This window comes from Chironomus tepperi, unplaced genomic scaffold, assembly GCF_022539635.2.
Source record: "Chironomus tepperi strain 1889 unplaced genomic scaffold, CSIRO-AGI_Ctep_v1 contig_417, whole genome shotgun sequence".
Lineage (NCBI taxonomy): Eukaryota > Metazoa > Arthropoda > Insecta > Diptera > Chironomidae > Chironomus > Chironomus tepperi.
Genome location: NW_027226539.1, coordinates 29,202 through 52,291, shown reverse-complemented (window position 1 = coordinate 52,291; position 23,090 = coordinate 29,202). Strand labels below are relative to the sequence as shown.

Below are 23,090 nucleotides of genomic sequence, written 5' to 3'. Positions count from 1 at the left end.
TAATGAATTTTAGTTTTCAGTACAAAACGTGAACAAGTTTTGGCGGGAAAATTTTGAATTCCTCAAAACCGTTAGAAAGTTTAAATCCTAGAAAACCGTTACAAGAAAAATTTATTTTTATTACATATTTTTTTCGATAAACCTACTGGATCTTGTTTTGTAGGTCTGAAAGTGACTTGGATCTTACTGGATCTAGTTTTTTAGGTCTGGAAGTGACTTGTAAATTAAGGACTGATCGCTGGGACAAAAATGCGCTTAAGTCCCTCGATCAATAACACGAGGACTTTTGTAATTTTATATTTATTGGCGTGTTGTGATTTCTTGCAAAATCTATTTGTTATCTATCATTCGTGCTCAGGAGGCTCAAGATGCTGGATATCGAATGTATGTAAAGAGTCTTACCACCGGTTTTCCATCTCTTATAATAATTTTTTCATTACATATCTATTTGTTAATAATTTTTCTCATGTCATTACAGAAAATGCCAGTTAGTGAAATTTTGCGGTGTTCTTATGAAAACAGCTTGGTTGGATTATTGATAAGTTAAATAAAATAGGTTAAGTAACGGGACAACAAATATCTGTGAAACATGAGTGCCAAAACATTTTAGTGAGCAGAAAAAAATAAAACTTAAGCTGAATATTTTTGTAATTTTTTGAAAATCTTAAAAATTTCTGATTAGTTTTCCAATAATCTTAATTGCAGTTGTGCCGACCGGATAAAAGAGTTCAAGGATTTTCGGCTTTAGTGATTTTCTTAGTCGACTATAGTCGATTCACGCATTTTAGTAGTATCTCTTATCGTTCTGTGCTACTGCTGCTGTTGGCTGCTCTTTCAACATTTGTGTAGTAAAATTATATGAAAAACAAAATCGTCATAGTGTTAAAAAAATTAAGTTAAAGAAGGAAAAAAAATTGTTACGAATATTTTATTTTTAAGCAAGTTTCGTGAGTGTTCATACTTTTTAGCGCATTTTTGAAATTTTTTTCGAAAAGGTAGCTTAATAAGACACTTTGTTCGTTCGGCTGGAACGCGAGATCTCAGCAACCAGACATTGTTGAGAGCTCTGGTTTTTTGCAATAGCTCAGTTTCATAAAATTATTGCGGCGACGGCCATTAAAAAATCTTGAAACATTGTCTAAATACTATAATTAATGAATTTTAGTTTTCAGTACAAAACGTGAACAAGTTTTGGCGGGAAAATTTTGAATTCCTCAAAACCGTTAGAAAGTTTAAATCCTAGAAAACCGTTACAAGAAAAATTTATTTTTATTACATATTTTTTTCGATAAACCTACTGGATCTTGTTTTGTAGGTCTGAAAGTGACTTGGATCTTACTGGATCTAGTTTTTTAGGTCTGGAAGTGACTTGTAAATTAAGGACTGATCGCTGGGACAAAAATGCGCTTAAGTCCCTCGATCAATAACACGAGGACTTTTGTAATTTTATATTTATTGGCGTGTTGTGATTTCTTGCAAAATCTATTTGTTATCTATCATTCGTGCTCAGGAGGCTCAAGATGCTGGATATCGAATGTATGTAAGAGTCTTACCACCGGTTTTCCATCTCTTATAATAATTTTTTTCATTACATATCTATTTGTTAATAATTTTTCTCATGTCATTACAGAAAATGCCAGTTAGTGAAATTTTGCGGTGTTCTTAAAAATAGGTTAAGTAACGGGACAACAAATATCTGTGAAACATGAGTGTTTCTGATCGCTGGGACAAAAATGCGCTGAAGTAACTCGATAAGAACGAATATTTTTGTAATTTTTTGAAAATGCGCTAAAAATTTCATACATTTGTAACTGTTCCAATAATCCATTAAAACTGAATTGTCTATTACCGACCGGATAAAGCAGAGGTCGTAGTCGGATGAGTTTTAGTCGGCTTTAGTCGCTGAGAATTTTCTTAGTCGACTATAGTCGACTAAAACCGGCTAAAGCCGACTAAAGCCGCGACTAAGATCGACTAAAATGAAAATTTTTTACACTTGTGAAGTATATAGAATTTCATATAAAAAATTCCTTTTTTTAATTTCAAACAAGCTTAAGTTCGAATCTCATAATATTTTTTGAATATTTTTTCAATATTTAACGATTCAATATTATAAAGTAATCTCAGAAAAGTCTAATTTTCTTATTCTAAGATGAAAAACTCCCAAAAAAGCCGATTTTGCATAGAATTTCTTATAAAAACGTGAAAAATTCACGAAAAATCTGAATTGTGTCTCGAATTTCTAATTTTTGGATGAAAAACTCTCGAAAAATTGAAGTTTTGCCTGAATTGTCTTATTTGGGATGAAAAACTACCCAGAAAAGCCAAGTTTTGTATCGGCTTTCTCACTAATTAAGAAAATTTTAAGCAAAATTCAGTATTTCGAGAGTTTTTCATCCAAAAATTAGAAATTCGAGACATAATTCGGATTTTTCGTAAATTTTTCACGTTTTAATAAGAAAATCTATGCAAAATCGGCTTTTTTGGGAGTTTTTCACCTTAGAATAAGAAAACTAGACTTTTCTGAGATTATAAAATAGTTAAATATTGAAAAAATATTATGAGATTCGAACTTAAACTTGTTGGAAATTAAAAAAAGGAGTTTTTTATATGAAATTCTATATACTTCACAAGTGTAAAAAATTTTCATTTTAGTCGATCTTAGTCGCGGCTTTAGTCGGCTTTAGCCGGTTTTAGTCGACTATAGTCGACTAACACCGACTTCGACCTCTGGGATAAAGTATTTTATTCAGTCGTTTTCTTTTTCAAAAATGTGCTATGAGATAATGAATTCAGGAAAAAAATTTCATCTGTAGAATCGCTCAACATGAGATTGTATTGTATATTACTTATTCTTTATTTTTTTTTTCGATTAAATTACTTGTTTATTCATTGTGAAATTGGTTTTTTCAATACAAAATCAGCAGCTGTTGAAAATATATGGTATGAGCTTTAATTTTAAATTATCAATTGCTATTTTGATCATAAATATAATACAAAGCATTTTTGTAACTTATTTACTTAAAAAATATAACAAATAATGTATAACGGCCTGGTCGAAAATTTGAGGAAATTTGACGAAATTAACAAAAATGTTAATTTTACTAACTTAAACAAGTTAAATTTATAAATCTTATAGTCAGCAATGTCAGAAAGAAGCTCATTCACAATTGAGTCCAAAAATTTATAAATTAGCTGGTACGCAAAAAAAGTTATTAATGGTTTCGAGACCTCAAATTACTAAATCCCTAAAATTCTTCGTCGGTAACGGTGATATAAATGACTCTAGCAAAGGTACTAAGCCACGAATGTCTGTAAATGTACCAAATTGTGTGATTCGGCGAATTCTATACGATAAAAATATAAAATTATATAGCATAATGGAAAATATTCGAGTAAATTTGCAAAAGCTATCCGTTACTGACGTAGAATTTTTTTTCGACCAGTTCGATAAATAATCTTATCTTTTAAATTTTATATGTTCAGTTTAAGCATACTATTGTAGTATGTGTCAAAAAGATTTTGTTTTCAATTTAATTCACACTTCTAACTAGAATCAGTTCAAATCAGTTGTTCTAGTTAAATTGTCCTGCTTAATAAAAGCAAACCAATTAAAAAAAATTGAATACTTGAATCCATCAAAATTTACTTTTAATTTATTTATACTTTGGGTGTAAAATACGAAAAAATAAAGTGATATTGTATAAGTGAATACTAAAATTTTATAAATGTTGTAACTATGGAAATTGAAATAACGAATAAAAAATTTCTTTCAAATAAACCAAGTAAAAACAAAATCTTCATAAAATATGTAGGTTTTTATATCAATACAATTTTTTTTTATTGTTTAGGAGAATCGTTTCGATGTAATAGTAATTTTCGAGGACCGCTTGTGAAAAGAAACTGTACAGATGTAATTTGTTTAATATTTTTCTTCATTTTTCTCATCATATTTGGATTTACTGTATATTATGCTCAACGTGAAGGAAATTTGAAAAAAATATTAATACCACGTGATTCAGAAGGATTTCAGTGTGGAAAAGATAGTGAAGTAGTTGATTCCAATTTCCTCTTTTTCTTTGACCTGGCAAAATGTGCTGATCCCTTTGTTCCAATTAATGGATGTCCAACACCCCAAACATGTGTTCAAGAATGTCCAAAAGAAACATTTCATCACGACAAAACTGAATGTATGAAAGACTTGGAAGAATATAAGAAAAAACTAATATGTAATCGCCACATCATTGTTAAAAGTCTTAGTACATGCATGGAAGTAGACGAACGAGTCAAAAAACAAGAATGCGCTCAATGGTATTTGAAATCAGAGCCCTGTAAGTTTTGATGCTTTAATTTTCTAAAAAATGTTTTGTTATCTCTCAGTTATTTATACTTACAATATACCATGATACATATTTTTTTTTATTTCTGTGTTAGTTATAATGTTATAATCAGGGTTTTTAATATCGGTATTGATTTGTATGAAACCAGTTCGGGAATCCCAAAGCTAGGTTCTTTTTAAAAAAAAAATCAAAAATGTTTTGCGTGTTAACTCATATATTTTAGTTATTGACTCATGTTAAATGTGTCAAAATTTATTTTAATGTGTCATTCGATATTTATTAGTCACTTGTGATTCAAACAATTCTGTCTTATTTGAAAAAACCATGAAATATGAATAAGTCATGAATAAACAAAATAATTAATTAGTACTCTCACAAAATACTACAATTTATTAACACATAAATGTCATAAATAGTTCTGAAAAGTTTTGATAAAAAGAAAATATATACAAAAAATAATTCTATATATTTTGTTATCTAAAATGGATTTGCCTATTAAGCTAGCCTTTTCAAGTTTCAAAAATGCCCTAAAAAGTATCATGGAATAACCTAAATCAATGTTGATGATCGTTGGGCAAAAAATAACTTAAGTCTCAATACACTCTTAGAAATAATTCTAAAGCTTTAGTTTTAGAACAATTTTTTTTAATGCTATGTTAAAAACTAATTTTTAGATTTTTTCTTACAAATCAAAATTTTAATTTTAGAATTTTTTCAAGAGTTTATTAACGATCAACAATTTGATGTCTGAGATGGTCTGTTTTTGAAAGGACTAATAATATATAATATATAGATAAAGGACCCAAATAATTGACAACTCTAATCCTAAGACCCCAAAAATTTGTACAAATCCCAAATCATAACAAACATACAATAAAAGAAAAAATCATCATCAATAAGAGATTTTTCTATGGTTTTAGGCCTTAAAATCAAGAAACAGTTCAAGTCTTAACCATTTATTATTATTTACTTTTATAAATCTTGTTTAAAATCCTTAAAACTGCGATACCTAATTTCCCCAAATAGAGTAAAAAAAATTAAAAAATTACAAAAGTCCTCGTGTTATTGATCGAGGGACTTAAGCGCATTTTTGTCCCAGCGATCAGTAATTGATTAATAAGTCACTTCTGAGCTCAAAAAGAAGATCCAGTAGGATTCTGGTCACTTCCTAGTCCACGAAATGAGATCCAGTAGGATCCAGTTTACTTCCCGGCCCACGAAACAAGATCCGGTAGGAACCAGGTCACTTCCAGAGCTAAAACACAAGATCCAGTTAGATCCAGGTCGCTTCCAGAACTAAAACACAAGATCCAGTAAGATCCAGTTCACTTCCAGAATTAAAACACAAGATCCAGTAAGATCCAGTTTACTTCCAGACCTAAAACACAAGATCCAGTAAGATCCAGGTCACTTCCAGATCTTAAAAACAAGATCCCTATATAACTTCCACAAATTTAAGAACTTCATCATTTAACGGATTTTCATAATTCAAACCTCGTAACGGTCAAAAAAAACTCAAACATTGTTCAGTAAACACTGTAAAAACATCGACAAACATTGAAAAACACTGTAAAACAATGAAAAAATATAGTATATATACGTTGATTTGAAACTTCTAAATGACCGATAACCCAGTAACTTGATAGAACGAAGCTATTAAAACAAACTAAAGCTCTCTACGATGTCTAGTTTTCGAGATCTCGCGTTCCAGCCGACCGAACGAACGAACGCACGAACGAACGAACGTACAAAGTGTCTTATTAAGCTACCTTTTTGAAAAATTCGAATATGTATCTTATTTTCTAAAATGGGCAAAAAATCATGAAAAATAGCAATTTTCTGCCAATATTTTCTTAAAAAAAGAGAAATCCTAGAAAATGGAAACTTTCTACCTTATTTCTTGTAGATCAGTGTAAAAATTCATGAAAAAACGTTAGTTTTTCTTTACTTTAATTTATTACAAAAATAAAAAATTCAATTTTGATCTTAATTTTTTCTTAAAATAAATTCAAAATTCTAGAAAATTACAGATTTTCATAATTTAAAAATAATAAAAATGCAATTTTTTCCCTTAATTTTTTTTACACAGTGAAAAAATATAAAAATATATAAGAAATTCCATTTTTTTCCTTACTAAATACCACAAATCCCAATTACTTCGGATTTGTAATCGACACTCCTATTATACATGTACGTTACTTGCAGTTGGAAACCGATGCTTACCTACTTTTGAAGACATTGGAACAATTATTAACAAATCAGAGGAAATGCAGAAATTTTTTGAAACTTTGTACAATGTAGAATTATTTGGATCTCTGAATGGGGTAAGCATTTTTGAAACTCGTTTTTAAAAGGTAGATAAATAATTATTAATTAGATTGGTTGAATTCTAAATATTTTATGATCTTAAAAATTTAATAATTCCCAAAAAGACATTTGGTTAAAGAATCTAATTTTTGTGGTATTGACATTTTTTTTTTTGAAAAATCTATACACTTTTTTTTAACTTCTAGAAAGGTAAAGAAACTATGACAAAATGCTATAAAAATGATATATGGTTAGTTTTATGAAACTGTACTATAATTAAGTTATCATGGTCCAAATATTTAAGTTTTTACTTTAAGTTTCAATTAAATAATTTCTTTAAGATTTATCACTGATTCTTTTTGGAAGTGGACAAATATGATAAAATAAACCATATATTTTCACATTAAGTTTTATAAAACACTATAGCTTGATTAGTTTTATCAAAAAAAAAAAAAATTACAAAGGTCCTCGTGTTATTGAACGATTCTAACGGATTTGCGAAATTCAAAATTTTCCCGCCAAAAGTTCACGTTTTCTAATAAACACAAAAATTCTTTAATTAAAGTATGTTAAGAAGCAACGGTATTCTGAAATTTAAACTCTAACGGTTTTGGAAAATTCAAAATTTTACCGCCAAATGATGTTCACATTTTGTACTGAACATAATAAAAATTATTATTGTTCACGTTTTCTAATGAACACAAAAATTATTTAAGGCAATTATTATATTATTATATAAATTATAATAAGAAATTTAAACTTTCTAACGGTTTTCTGAAATTCAATATGTCTACCAAATGTTGTTCACATTTTGTACTGAACACAAAAATTATTTAATTAAACTATATTAAGAAGTAACGGTTTTCAATCTTCTAACGGATTTGGGAAATTCAAAATTTTTCTGCTAAAAGTTGTTCATGTTAAACACTAAGATTCAATAATTATAGTGTTTAGGCGTTGATTTGAAAGTTTTTAATGACAGCCGAACGACTGAACATTGTGTCTTAATAAGCTAATTTTTTGAAAAAAAAAAATCAAAAATGGTCTAAAAATTGTTATTTTTGCATAATTATTTTTTTTTCTCTATGTTTAGATAGGACAATTGATTCTTGAGGACACAATTAATACATGGCCTGTGTTTGTAATGGGACTAATGTTGGCTGCCATTTGTTCCTTGATAATAATTTCTATTATGAGATGGGTAGCAGGACCAGTAGTCTGGTTGTCAATAATAGGTGTACTAACACTGCTAGGAGCTGGTAAGTTTAAAGTTTTAAAATAAATTGTCTATCTCGATATCGATGCTCTCTAATGGCAATTGCTTTGACAAAGAATTCACACAAACTATTTAAAAACTTTCGATTGATTTAATTATTTGTTCTATTACTGTGTTGCTTACTTGTTATTCTTTATATTTAATTTCTTATTTTTTATCAATAAGAAAAACATATCCATTTTCATCAATAAATCCAATATCATCTGTTCTTAGATATTAAAATAAATATTAAATTAAATTAATATGAATTATTATTAAATTCATATTTTGAATGAAATTCATATTTTGAACTGGTTGACTTTTCGTGTAATTTAAGTGCAGTGAAAATTGTAGACAAATAACCAATGTACCAATAAATTGGGTTAAAACTCAAAGAACGGAAAACTCATATTAAATGTAGATAATTGAGACAGAATATTTGCATGTGGTATAACTAGGGGTCCGAATGACGGATATCCGTACCGTCCGTTACCGGTAATTACCGGTAATATCCATTACCTTTACCGGCCATTTGTATGGATTAACCGGTGGTAACAAATTTTTAACGAATTTTTTTAAAAATTCAAATATTAAGACCGCTGTTTCTTTTTCTGTTTAGGGTCCAAACATTATTTTTAGTAATTTCCATTTTTGAAAACTTTTAATGCTTATTACCCATCTCAGTTTTGTTTAAATTTGTTGGAAAGTGTTTTAAACTATCATATATTGGGTGAGGGGTAAAATCCCCGAAAAATATTATTCCCACAGCCCAGCGGGATAAAAACCCCGAAAACCGCAAATTTTTATATGTTCCCTGCGGGATAATATTCCCACTTAGAAATGTACGTGGGATTATTATCCTGCCGGGAAAATATTAATCCCACATATATTTTCAAGTGGGATTTTTATCTTTCAGGAAGATAATATTTCCACTTACATTTCCAAGTGGGAATATTATCCTCGTGGACCACGATTAAAATCCTGGTTTAACTTAAATCCGGGAATTAAAAGAGTCCTTGTGGATAAAAATTCCACTTGTATTTTCAAGTGGGGTTTTTATCCTCAAAGATTTTCACGAAGATAAAAATTTCGCTTAGTAATTAGACAATTTATGATTGTTTAAGTAATAAAAAATCCCTAGAATTGTCATTGATATTTTCTAGAAATCTTAGTCGCTAAAGTCGGTGGCTAAATGTTCGCTTATTTTAGCGAATATTGTAGTATTGTAGAAGGTTTAATTCCAGATTTAGTTCATGGAAGTGACTTGGACTCTCCTGGATCTTGTGTTTATGGTCGAGGAAGAGACTAAGACTCTACGCGGAAGAATTATGTCAACAATACTATTTGATGGATAGGTAAGACAAGAAGGAAGTCAGAAAGGATTGAGGGGAACACTTGGCTGGAAAAGCGCAAGCTTCTGCTGACTGTCTTTCCAATCCTCTATGCACTGCTCTAGGAACCAAATCTCATCAAAAAATGGCTTGAGCATCTTTCCCGTGGCATTTGCATCCACTTTAAGGATTTCAGAAGGAATAGAATCGCCATCTGCTACCATTTTCAATTTCTTGACTGCCTCAACTATTTCTTTCATGCTTGCTGATTTCGTCTTAATTGGAAAAGCTTGGGGACTGTCGATTGTTTCAACAACTGTTCCATTTCTTTGTTCCTTCCTCAAAGTGGTCTCTCCACCTAGCAGTCTGCTCATCAAAAGTGAACAAGACTTTTCCCTCTTTTGATTTTATTGGCGCCTGTTTTCTTATTGAATGTCTACCAAGCTCTTTAATAGTATTACAATGGCCGCTAATATTACCACAGTCAGCAGCAGCTTGCGCTTTTCCAGCCAAGTGTTCCCCTCAATCCTTTCTGACTTCCTTCTTGTCTTACCTATCCATAAAATAGTATTGTTGACACAATTCTTCCGCGTAGAGTCCAAGTCACTTCCACGAACTAAATCTGGAATTAAACCTTCTACAATACTACAATATTCGCTAAAATAAGCGAACATTTAGCCACCGACTTTAGCGACTAAGATTTCTAGAAAATATCAATGACAATTCTAGGGATTTTTTATTACTTAAACAATCATAAATTGTCTAATTACTAAGCGAAATTTTTATCTTCGTGAAAATCTTTGAGGATAAAAACCCCACTTGAAAATACAAGTGGAATTTTTATACACAAGGACTCTTTTAATTCCCGGATTTAAGTTAAACCAGGATTTTAATCGTGGTCCACGAGGATAATATTCCCACTTGGAAATGTAAGTGGAAATATTATCTTCCTGGAAGATAAAAATCCCACTTGAAAATATATGTGGGATTAATATTTTCCCGGCAGGATAATAATCCCACGTACATTTCTAAGTGGGAATATTATCCCGCAGGGAATATATAAAAATTTGCGGTTTTCGGGGTTTTTATCCCGCTGGGCTGTGGGAATAATATTTTTCGGGGATTTTACCCCTCACCATATATTGTGGGTATTTGCACCAGAATTTTTTGAAAAGTTTAATGAATTATTTAATGTCTTTCTTTTACATCTATACAATTTTAATCACACTTTATTTAAACCTAATTCTATAAGTTTGCATCAAAAAAGTTAAAATTAAGCAAAAAAAAATAGTAATGTAAAAAGCAACTTTTTGGCTACTTTTTGGTTCATGAAAAAAAGTCATTTAGCGCTAGTGGCTGTAACAAAAACTGAACAAATTTTTTTTTCATTTTTCAAGTTTTTTCTTTTGGAAATTTTAAATTACAGGAAGTCCAAAAGTCAAATTTTTTTTTAATTTTTGATCTGTTACAACTCTTCTATACGAACTAGGGTTTTCAATCCTGGGATCCCGGTATTCGGCTTGATTTTCCAATACCAAAATCCCGGGATTGAAGGTTCGCTATTCCGGTATTACGGTATTCAGAAATTCTTAGGATTTTCAATTTTTTTTATTCAATATTCAAATTTAAAATTGAATTTTTTTGCAAAGAAAAAGTTTATCCTGAACTTAAATTGTTCATTAGCTCTACCTTTTGATTAAAAATTTAAAATTTTGACGAAAAAACGGTTACAAATCTTTATTTACAATTTATTCCACAATATCTTGTTGCACTTATTCAAGACTGGTTCAAGGCTGTCGATCCAAAAACAAATCATCGTCGTTTTCATTAGATTAGTTATTTCTAGACTGATTAACATCAATTTTTCAGTTCATATCATTAGAGCAAATTTGTCGGGATTAGGGTTTTGAATAGCGGAACTGAGTTGTATGTAATAATGATGATATTCAATACCGATGCAAAGATTTCAATAACATTTTTAACATTTTTTACCCTAATTTTTTTAAGTTGGAACATACCGGTAATCACCGTTAAAAAAATATCCGTTACCGTCAAATCCCGATTACCGGTATAACTACGTTAATACTACGTTAAGCTACCTTTTTGAAAAAAAAAATTGCTTGCAGATCAAACTCGATTGGCTTATATTTCAGAGATCAAGTTATGACAAAGCTAATGAAAAAAAACTTTTCGTTCTTTTAATGTGTTCATTTAAAAAAAGTGACCGTTAATTCTAAAATAGTGTTAATTTTATTTGGGGCAAAGTTTATCTGTATGACCATATATGTTGCGAATTATAATAATAAAATTTCGAATATTTGAAAGTCGTTATTTTAATATAAATTTCACATAAATTTAGTTTAAAGTCAAATCTAAATATACTTATTAGCTAGAAACAACTTCCTTTCCAGACATGTTGAGTACATAATAAGTCAAATACAAGCAAAAATAACAAAAATAGATGTTATTTTTCACTTTTCGGTGAATATGCGCTTTGTAAGTACAAAAAATGCACAAAAAATGAAAATTATTAAGTTTCGTATTTTAATTTAAATTGAATTGCACTATTACACAAACATAAACTCTACAATAACTTGCTAAAAAATTAGTTTACCGTAGACAAATTCCAAAAAAAAATTCTTAAAAATGATTCATATGCTAATTCGATGTCGGTGTTTTTCAATTGCAATTTCTTGTACAGTCGACCTTAATATTCTTCCGTTAATTCCAATTGGCATTTCATCTATAAAATAAACTCCACCATACAGATGCTTTGAGTGTGATAACTTTTCTGCTACAGTTGATAATATATCATGCTCATTAAGATCTTCAAAATTTTTCTTTCTTACAACAACTGCTGCAGTTAAATTGATAACCTTTGGGTCCGGAATTCCTACAACAGATACAGATTCTACACCTTCAATTGCCTCGATAATATTCTCAATTTGCGATGGAGTGATCTATGAATAAAATACAATTTTAAGAACAAATTATGACAATTGATAACTGAAAATTTTCTTACCAAATTTTCTTTATATTTGAAAATATTCTTATTTTTATCAAGTATGTAAATATAGCCAAATTTATCCAAATAACCCATATCTCCAGTTTTTATGAAACCGTCTTTATCAATTACTTCTTCTACAGATTCTGGGCTATTATAATAACCTTGAAATTTAAATTCAGGTTTTACTAGTATTTCACCCACTTCTCCTAAGTCTAGTGCAGAACCCTCTTCATCAACAATCTTTAATTGTATGTTTGTGAATGTTCTTCCAACTTTTAATCCATTGTTATCTTCTCCTGGAAACATACCTGCTATGAATACTTCAGTTGTGCCATATGAGATTAAAAGTGGTTTATTTGGAAACGTTTTTTTGAATTTTTCGCGTAAATTTTCTGACACGATAGCACCAGTACACGAAAACAAAACAATACTTGAAAAATTGCCAGTTTGAGAAAATGCCGAATTGATTAGAAAATTCAAATATATTGGTGGCATTGCAACTACTGACACTCGATATTTTTCAATTAATTCTACACATAACTTGGGCGTAAACATTTGATTTGTAGATATTCTCGTTTCTCCTGGACGAAATGCTGAAAGGAATATTCCAACAATTCCGACGCATGCATGAATTGAACTAAAGTTTAACGAGCGGAATTCTTTCATAGAACGACATTTCATTTCAGCATAAGTTAAAATAGCTGTATGAGGGATGCAGACACCTTTTAGTTTTCCATTTGAGTCTGACGTGCACATTATTGCAATTAACTTTTCAGAAGATTTTTTATCAAATTTGGAAGCTTTATAATGGTATTCAGAACCAGTTGGTAGTAAAAGTTCATTAATGAATGGAACAACAGGTATTTTTTTAAGTAGTGTATAAATCATTGCATTATTGTTGATTTCCTTGAGAGCATTTTTTGTAATTTCAAAGAAATCGTAGTCGCAAAATACAAGTACAGGTTTTGTTTGTTCAAAAATTTCTCGAATTTTAGATTTATCAAATGTAATATGCAATGGATTTATTGGTGCACCTATCAATACACAACCAAATACAATTGAAATTACTATACTAGAATTTCTGCATATAAATCCAATTACATTGTCTGTTTCTATGCCTAGTCTTTGGAGATTTTGAGCCACACGAATGCTTGTAATTTTTATTTCTTCGCAACTGTGACTTGTACCTTCTTCATGATTTATTTGCAAAATTCTTTCAGGAGTTTCACTTAGTGCATTTAACAACTTTTCACCATAAAATAAATCCATTGGATAACTATAAGTATTAACTGTGTTAGTCCATATTTTAGAATTTGGATTAAAACTACCCATAATAATTTTAATAATCGAAAATAAGAAGTTTAAAAAACCTTTTTACAGATATAATTAATCGTACTGACAACTCAGTTTTGTGAATAAGCTTTGTATTTTTTTTTTATCTTCCAAATTTGCTTTCTATTACACAAAAAATATCTTATCAGCTTTTTATACCATAAAAGGCAACTAGCAATCACACATTCATATTCATGATGTAATCAAAAACATTATTTTATTTTATAAAAGTATACCGGTGTTGAAACCTGCGTAAACTGAACAGTCTGAATTTCGAATTCCGACATAATACCGGTAAATTTATATGTAATTTTTTCATAAATTAATCTTGAAACACTTTTTATTTGGTTGGGACTTCAATCCCAGACGTAGCTTCAATCCCGGGATCAATCAAGCTAACATCCAGAAAGGTAGAAAAATTATGAAAGAATGGTATAAAAATAATATATGTTTAGTTTTATGAAGCTATAACTATTCTATACTATAACTAAGTTTTTATGATCCAAAAATTTACCCCAAAAATTCAAGATTTATTTTCACAATAATTACTATAACCTTTAAATATTAAGTATTAAATATTAACTTTAAGTATTAAATGTAAAATATGTAAAATATGTAAAATATGTAAAAAAACATTGAATGTAATGTTTGTGGTAAAAAAATCTAAATTTTGTGGTATTTTATTTAGAGATTTTTTGGTTGTTGCTCCCCTATCTTATTTAAAATTATAAAATTCATTAAATTGAACTTAAATTAGTTTAATATAAGTCTGATAATAAATGTAGCTAATCTTCTTGAAGAATTAAGCTAGAAATTCTCAATTTATTATTACCACAAAAATTAGATTTTTTTACCACAAAAATTACATTTTATACCACAAAAATTAAATTCACTAATATAATCGGTTATGAAGAATATGAAGTTGAGGATGTATACAATTTGATACTGTTTAACAAAAATTAATCGAGCTTTCCTTAAAAATTCAAAAAACTTACCAAAGTATCTCAAATATTTAGACAAATTATTTTAACGACTTTCTTTTTACTTCAACGAAATTTTAACAGTGATTGTGATCGCAGTGTTTTTTTTATCTCAGGAAATCCCAAAACACGAGATTACGAACATTCTAACCCCGAACTCGAAAATTTATCGAGATTAGGATTTTGAGAAAGCATGTTGTTGATGTCTTAACATCATCGGCTTTGAAAATACAAACGTTGAAAATTTTTTTGACACCTACATAACTTTTACTAAATCATACTTTTGTCTCCTTAAAATGATTATACGAGTCCTAAAAGTTCTAGTTATACATTTGGATGATTCTTATCAATTAAAAAAGTTTTTAAAATTTATTTACAACAACAACCATGAATCGGTAATCTTAATTTTCCTCAGAAACAACGTGAGTAAACCTATAAAAACTATATTGCTGAAAAGGTCGTAAAAAGAACTATTTGATTCCGTTATTACAACTTTAAGAACCATTCATAAATTTTGTCAAAAAAATAAAAATTATATTTTGACCTAATTTTTTTACAAACCCCAAACATGTTTTACACCATTTTAAAGGTAATTTTATGTACTTTAAGAATATAATAAAAGATTTTGCATAAAGTTGCAAATAATAAGTGAAAAAAGTGAAAGGAATTTTGAAAAATCACAAATAATGTTTTTGTGACATTATTTATAAATTAACCCAAAATGTGTTCCCTATTAATTAAACTACATATAAAATGAAACCAATTAGTAAAATAATTATTTTATTATCTGTTGTTACAAAAATGATGTAACGTTCATTGAAAAAAATTGAAAACCTCAGAAAGCTCTGTTGATTTTTTTAGACTTTTAAAAACAAAAAGAATTTTTAATTTTCATAAATCCATTCAAAAGTTATTAGTAATTGTTTCCCACCTTACTTTGAACCGATAGAAAACCGATATAACCGATTTAAAAGTTCCAAAAATGGCGGATTCATATAGCCCAAAATAAGGCTTTTCTAAAAATATATAGTTTGTGATAGAAATTATGTGACATATATTAACTATGATTTGTTGAAAATCTCAAACTGACTTTACGACAAAAGTGCTAAGAATCATCCAATTGTACTCAAAACTATTCTGCTGTGAAGCCATTGAAATAAAATATCTCACTTAACCAATATGGCAAATTATAAATATTAATTAATTTTTTTTTCTAATTTAGGACTATTCTATAGCTTTTATCAGTATGATTTTTATACGAAAAATCCTCATGAACGTTTCAATCTTCAACCAAACCTAAAATCAATTATCAATTCATATTTCATCAAAGCAGAAACTTGGTTATATATTTTGATTGGATCATCTTTAGTTTTTTTTGGAATTCTGCTATTAGTGGTTGTTTTTCGTAAACGAATATCGATTGCAATTGCTTTGATAAAAGAAGGAAGCAAGTAAGTAAATTTAAGAAATTATTAAAAAAAAATTACAAAAGTCCTCGTGTTATTGATAGAGGGACTTAAGCGCATTTTTGACCAAGCAATCAGTAAATGATTTTTATATATCAGTTTTTCTACTAAAAACAAGACCTAGATCTTTTACAGGCCAAAAAAACAATATACAGATCACTTTCAGTTCTAAAACATAATATCTAGTAAGATAAAGGTCACGCTCAGACCTAAAACACAAGATCCGTTAAGATCGAGAACACTTTCAAACTTAAAACACAAGATCCAGTAAGATCTTACAATAATCAGTATAAATTATTTTTTGGGCAAGGTTTTTTGAAATCAAATTTTCAACGTTTTATTTAAGAGAAAATTTACTACATTTAAAACATTTTTAAACAGAAAATACCAGTATCAGTTCGATTTCTGAATCATATCGTAAATGTATATGGCCGCAGGAAATTTATGGAACTTTGAGCTATTACAAAAATTCGAGCTATATCTAGATAAAAAGTGTTTATAGTCAACCGAATGAACGAACAAAGTGATTATTTAAGCTACCTTTTAAAAATGCGCTTAAAATGATACTCATAAATAGAGACCGATAAATTTCGTATTTACGAAATTTCCGCGAATTGTTGCGAAAATTCGCATTTTTTTGCGATAAATGCGAAATTTACAAAATTTTAATTAAATGCGAAATTCCGAATTTTTTTAAAATTTCAGCAAAAATTTTTAATGAATATTTTTTTTTTTTTCAAAGTAAATTAATTGAATATGTAACTTTAGGGCCTGTTACGAAAATTTAATTCTATATCATAAAATTTTTTCAAAAAAAGAAAATTAAAAAATTTGAAGTTTTACTTAAATGAAATTACAACAATGTTATGCTATAATGATTTGTAATTTCTTTAAATATATTTTTTCTGCCAAAAAATTCATTTTTTTATGTGCGAAATTTACAAAAAATAGATGCGAAATTTATCTGTCTCTAGTCATAAATCAAGCTTATTGCTCTGCTTTTTTGACTAATGAAAAACTTAGTCTGTAGGTTTTTTTTTATTAACCTATTAAAAAATTTTACTTTTAATTTTATGTTTTTGCATTAATTTAAAAATATTTCGAATTCTGATTCAATTCTGATTAAAAATAACCAATTAAATTTCTTACAGAGCTGTATCTTCAAATTTGACAACAATAATTTTTCCAATATTTCCTTGGATAATACAAACGGTTATAATTTTTTTAGCCATTTTAACGTTCTTTAATCTTTCATCAATTGGTGATCCAGTTTATAGAGTTTTAGGAAAAAATGAAGCTTGTGTCTCTGGTGACAATTATTCAACTAATATCCAGAACGGTGACCTATGTGACCCAAAATTATTACAAACGTTTTGTAATTCTCAACTTGGTGATTTGAAGTGTACTATGTCTTGCATCTATATTGGAATTAAATCTCCTCCAATAGCAATATTTTTTAAAATTATGAATATTGTTGGATTTTTTTGGTTATTATTTTTTGTATCAGCTTTATCCGAAATGGTATTAGCAGGAACATTTGCACGATGGTATTGGACAATCAAAAAATCGGATGTACCGTACTTCAATTTAACGAGAAGCTTATATCGCACAATAAGATATCATCTTGGCACCCTGGCTTTTGGATCATTAATCCTTACAATATGTAGGATCATTCGACTCGTGTTAGAATACGTGAATGAAAAACTTAAAAAATACAATAATGAATTGACCAAGACTATAATGTGTTGCTGCCGATGTTTGTGTTTTTGTTTGGAAACATTTTTGAAATTTTTGAATAGAAATGCTTATATAATGTGTGCAATTCACGGAAAAAGCTTTATACCTAGTGCAAAAGATGCGTTTAATCTTTTAATGAGAAACGTTTTGCGAGTGGTTGCATTAGATCAAACCACTGATTTTCTTTTCTTCTTATCAAAACTGATGATATCACTTAGTACATCTTCATGCTGTTATATTTATTTTACAAGTGAATGGTTTTCTCAGCATTTTCCTAACGTTTTTCTTCATTACCTTTTTGTTCAGATATTTTTTGTCTTTACTGGATCATACATCATTGCTACAATCTTCTTCAATGTTTATTCAATGGCTGTTGATACACTTTTTTTGTGTTTCTGTAAGTTTTATTTAAATTTTAAAATTCATATGGTATTGGCCTGATGCCAATTATTCCAATCGGAACAAATTTTTCATGATTTGATGTACATTCTGAATTCGGCTCAATGAAAAATGATAACGATTGAGATTATAAACCAATTAAATTTACGTTATAAGTCACTACCCGTTACTTAGCTCTTGGCTTCGTAAATAAATTTAACGCTGAAAAATTTAGCAACTACTCGTTTTTAAAAAATTTAATTTCTTTTGATCAGCCACTGGCTTATAACATAAATTTAAGGCGCTAAGAATAAACAAAAGACCTGTGTTATTGATCGAGGGACTTGATTGCCCCCCTTGACTTTTGTTCTTGCGAGCAGAAATTGATTAATTCCATTCCAGACCTAAAAAACAATTCAGGTCAACTCTAGATCAAAATAAGAAGTACAAACATCCAGTAAGATCCAGTTCACTTCCAAATCCAAAACAATAACTGGTAAAATCTAATTCACTTCCAGACCTAAAAACCAAGATCCAGTAAGGTCTAGATCACTTTCAGAACGCCCAAACAAAGTGATTTATAAAGCTACCTTTTTGTTTTAAAAATGCCCTAAAAATGTTTATTAATTTCTATAGTTAGTAACTTTATTTTATTACAGTGGAAGATTGTGAAAGAACCAATCGGAACAAATTTTTCATGATTTGCTGTACATTCTGAATTCGGCTCAATGAAAAATGATAACGATTGAGATTATAAACCAATTAAATTTACGTTATAAGTCACTACCCGTTACTTAGCTCTTGGCTTCGTAAATAAATTTAACGCTGAAAAATTTAGCAACTAATCGTTTTTAAAAAATTTAATTTCTTTTGATCAGCCACTGGCTTATAACATAAATTTAGGTCGCTAAGAATAAACAAAAGACCTGTGTTATTGATCGAGGGACTTGATTGCCCCCCTTGACTTTTGTTCTTGCGATCAGAAATTGATTAATTTCATTCCAGACCTAAAAAACAATTCAGGTCAACTCTAGATCAAAATAAGAAGTACAAACATCCAGTAAGATCCAGTTCACTTCCAAATCCAAAACAATAACTGGTAAAATCTAATTCACTTCCAGACCTAAAAACCAAGATCCAGTAAGGTCTAGATCATTTTCAGAACGCCCAAACAAAGTGATTTATAAAGCTACCTTTTTGTTTTAAAAATGCCCTAAAAATGTTTATTAATTTCTATAGTTAGTAACTTTATTTTATTACAGTGGAAGATTGTGAAAGAAATGATGGAAGCCTAGATCGTCCATACTTTATGAGCAAGAAACTGATGAAAATTCTGGACAAAAGCAATAAATAATTTTTTCATCTACATTTTTAATACATTTTTATTATATTTTTAACATTTAATTTTTGTAATTGGTAAAATTGGTAATTTCATTATTCATGACTAAATGTATTCATGACAGAACTTTTCACAGTAAAGAAGTTTAAAATAAAATAAACAAAGTTTATCCGAAAATACTGAGGCCGACTTTTTCGACTAAAATCATTTTTGTATTTTTTAGCGAGATTAGCATGTCAGGTATTAAAATTTTTCTCAACATGAAATACTAGGATTCTCAGTAATATTTAAGGTTAAAGGTTTTAATTGATTGCTTAGTCGATTGGCTATAGTGCAATCCCAAACTTGTAAGCTCGCCTAACTTAAATGGCAATTATGTAGTATTAAAAAAAAAAAAACACAGTTTTTTATCATCTACAACTACCATGAGTTTGTAGATGATTTTTTACTGAAAAAACTCCACAAGGAAAAACTTAAAATTGGAATTTTTAGAATATTATGTGAAATTTTCTTTCATATGTGTGTTAAATGTGAACAGTTTTTTATCATCTACAACTACCATGAGTTTGTAGATGATTTTTTACTGAAAAAACTCCACAAGGAAAAACTTAAAATTGGAATTTTTAGAATATTATGTGAAATTTTCTTTCATATGTGTGTTAAATGTGAACAGTATTTTTATTTATTAACAAAAAATAAAAAAAAAAAAAAAATAAATTATTTTATCACTTTAAATGTAAACGAAGGTTAAATTACGTTTTAGTTTTATCTATAACAAAAATTTCGTTACAATTTTATTTAAAAAAACGTTTGTGCTGCTATTGAAAGTATATATAGAAGTAACGGTTATCTCCATTTTCTACTGAATGAAAAAATTCTATTTGAATACAAAAATACTAATAACGGTTTTCTTCATTCATGATAACGGTTTTGCAAAGTTTAAATTTGCAGGCCAAAAGTTGTTCTATTTTGTACTGAATACAAAAAATCTCTAATTAAAGTATATTAAGAAGTAAAGGCTTTCTGAAGTTCAAACTTTCTAACGGTTTTGCAAAGTTCAAATTTACAAAAATTCGTTAGTTAAAGTATATCCAAAAGTTGTTCTATTTTGTACTGAATACAAAAATTCTTTAATTAAAACGTATTAAGAAGTAACGGTTTTCTGAATTTCAAATTTCCTAACGGTTTTCCAAAAGTTGTTTTATTTTGTACTCAATACAAAAAATCTAATTAAAGTATATTAAGAAGTAACGGTTATCTATTTTGTACTGGTTTTGCAAAATTCAAAATTTCAGGCCAAAAGTTGTTCTATTTTGTACCAGATACAAAAATTCTTTAATTAAAACGTATTAAGAATTAACGGTTTTCTGAATTTCAAATTTCCTAACGGTTTTCCAAAAGTTGTTCTATTTTGTACTCAATACAAAAAATCTATTTAAAGTATGTTAAGAAGTAACGGTTATCTATTTTGTACTGGTTTTGCAAAATTCAAAATTTCAGGCCAAAAGTTGTTCTATTTTGTATTGAATACAAAAATTCTTTAATTAAAGCATATTAAGAAGTAACGGTTTTCTGAAATTCAAATATCCTAACGGTTTTCCAAAAGTTGTTCTATTATGTACTCAATACAAAAAATCTCTAATTAAAGTATATTAAGAAGTAACGGTTATCTATTTTGTACTGGTTTTGCAAAATTCAAAATTTCAGGCCAAAAGTTGTTCTATTTTGTACCAGATACAAAAATTCTTTAATTAAAACGTATTAAGAATTAACGGTTTTCTGAATTTCAAATTTCCTAACGGTTTTCCAAAAGTTGTTTTATTTTGTACTCAATACAAAAAATCTAATTAAAGTATATTAAGAAGTAACGGTTATCTATTTTGTACTGGTTTTGCAAAATTCAAAATTTCAGGCCAAAAGTTGTTCTATTTTGTACCAGATACAAAAATTCTTTAATTAAAACGTATTAAGAATTAACGGTTTTCTGAATTTCAAATTTCCTAACGGTTTTCCAAAAGTTGTTCTATTTTGTATTGAATACAAAAAATCTCTAATTAAAGTATATTAAGAAGTAACGGTTGTCTATTTTGTACTGGTTTTGCAAAATTCAAAATTTCAGGCCAAAAGTTGTTCTATTTTGTACTGAATACAAAAATTCTTTAATTAAAACGTATTAAGAAGTAACGGTTTTCTGAATTTCAAATTTCCTAACGGTTTTCCAAAAGTTGTTCTATTATGTACTCAATACAAAAAATCTCTAATTAAAGTATATTAAGAAGTAACGGTTATCTATTTTGTACTGGTTTTGCAAAATTCAAAATTTCAGGCCAGAAGTTGTTCTATTTTGTACTGAATACAAAAATTCTTTAATTAAAGCATATTAAGAAGTAACGGTTCTGTAAAATTCAAAATTTCGGGCCTTCAAAATTTTTTTATTAAAGTATATTAAGATGTAACGGTTTTCTGAATTTCAAATTTCCTAACGGTTTTCCAAAAGTTGTTCTATTTTGTACTCAATACAAAAATTCTTTAATTAAAGATGCAATTAAGATGATTAAGATGTAATTAAGATCTAACGGTTTTGCAAAATTCAAAATTTCAGGCCAGAAGTTGTTCTATTTTGTACCAGATACAAAAATTCTTTAATTAAAACGTATTAAGAAGTAACGGTTTTCTGAATTTCAAATTTCCTAACGGTTTTCCAAAAGTTGTTCTATTTTGTACTCAATACAAAAAATCTCTAATTAAAGTATATTAAGAAGTAACGGTTATCTATTTTGTACTGGTTTTGCAAAATTCAAAATTTTAGGCCAGAAGTTATTCTATTTTGTACTGAATACAAAAATTCTTTAAATAAAGCATATTAAGAAGTAACGGTTTTCTGAAATTCAAATTTCTTAACGGTTTTCCAAAAGTTGTTCTATTTTGTACTGAATACAAAAAATCTCTAATTAAAGTATATTAAGAAGTAACGGTTATCTATTTTGTACTGGTTTTGCAAAATTCAAAATTTCAGGCCAGAAGTTGTTCTATTTTGTACCAGATACAAAAATTCTTTAATTAAAACGTATTAAGAAGTAACGGTTTTCTGAATTTCAAATTTCCTAACGGTTTTCCAAAAGTTGTTCTATTTTGTACTCAATACAAAAAATCTCTAATTAAAGTATATTAAGAAGTAACGGTTATCTATTTTGTACTGGTTTTGCAAAATTCAAAATTTCAGGCCAGAAGTTGTTCTATTTTGTACCAGATACAAAAATTCTTTAATTAAAACGTATTAAGAAGTAACGGTTGTCTGAATTTTAAATATCCTAACGGTTTTCCAAAAGTTGTTCTATTCTGTACTGAATACAAAAAATCTCTAATTAAAGTATATTAAGAAGTAACGGTTATCTATTTTGTACTGGTTTTGCAAAATTCAAAATTTCAGGCCAGAAGTTATTCTATTTTGTACTGAATACAAAAATTCTTTAAATAAAGCATATTAAGAAGTAACGGTTTTCTGAAATTCAAATTTCCTAACGGTTTTCCAAAAGTTGTTCTATTTTGTATTGAATACAAAAAATTTCTAATTAAAAAATCTCTAATTAAAGTATATTAAGAAGTAACGGTTATCTA

General features: G+C 28.4%; 2 protein-coding genes across 2 annotated transcripts; one reads left to right on the top strand and one right to left on the bottom strand.

Moving 5' to 3' along the window:
• The first annotated feature begins 3,552 nt into the window (after positions 1-3,552).
• On the top strand, positions 3,553-19,651 carry Ctl2 (Choline transporter-like 2). Its single transcript, XM_070649022.1, has 7 exons — positions 3,553-3,785; positions 3,852-4,331; positions 6,546-6,664; positions 7,741-7,906; positions 15,775-16,003; positions 17,170-18,152; positions 19,396-19,651. Exons 1-7 carry the CDS (start codon positions 3,740-3,742, stop codon positions 19,485-19,487), a joined length of 2,115 nt encoding a protein of 704 aa, XP_070505123.1. The 5' UTR covers positions 3,553-3,739; the 3' UTR covers positions 19,488-19,651.
• LOC139097239 (luciferin 4-monooxygenase-like) lies at positions 10,503-13,644 on the bottom strand. Its single transcript, XM_070649023.1, has 2 exons — positions 12,256-13,644; positions 10,503-12,193 (listed from the first exon to the last, which is right to left on the bottom strand). Exons 1-2 carry the CDS (start codon positions 13,570-13,572, stop codon positions 11,885-11,887), a joined length of 1,626 nt encoding a protein of 541 aa, XP_070505124.1. The 5' UTR covers positions 13,573-13,644; the 3' UTR covers positions 10,503-11,884.
• Positions 19,652-23,090: the final 3,439 nt, after the last annotated feature.

Bases quoted from the DNA above. Each gene is read 5' to 3' on its own strand.
- Ctl2 (XM_070649022.1), top strand. From the start codon at position 3,740: ATGGAAATTGAAATAACGAATAAAAAATTTCTTTCAAATAAACCAA. The intron at 6,665-7,740 runs GTAAGCATTTTT...CTCTATGTTTAG, and splicing joins TATTTGGATCTCTGAATGGG to ATAGGACAATTGATTCTTGA. The intron at 18,153-19,395 runs GTAAGTTTTATT...ATTTTATTACAG, and splicing joins TACACTTTTTTTGTGTTTCT to TGGAAGATTGTGAAAGAAAT.
- LOC139097239 (XM_070649023.1), bottom strand. From the start codon at position 13,572: ATGGGTAGTTTTAATCCAAATTCTAAAATATGGACTAACACAGTTAAT. The intron at 12,194-12,255 runs GTAAGAAAATTT...TTTTATTCATAG, and splicing joins TCAAATATAAAGAAAATTTG to ATCACTCCATCGCAAATTGA.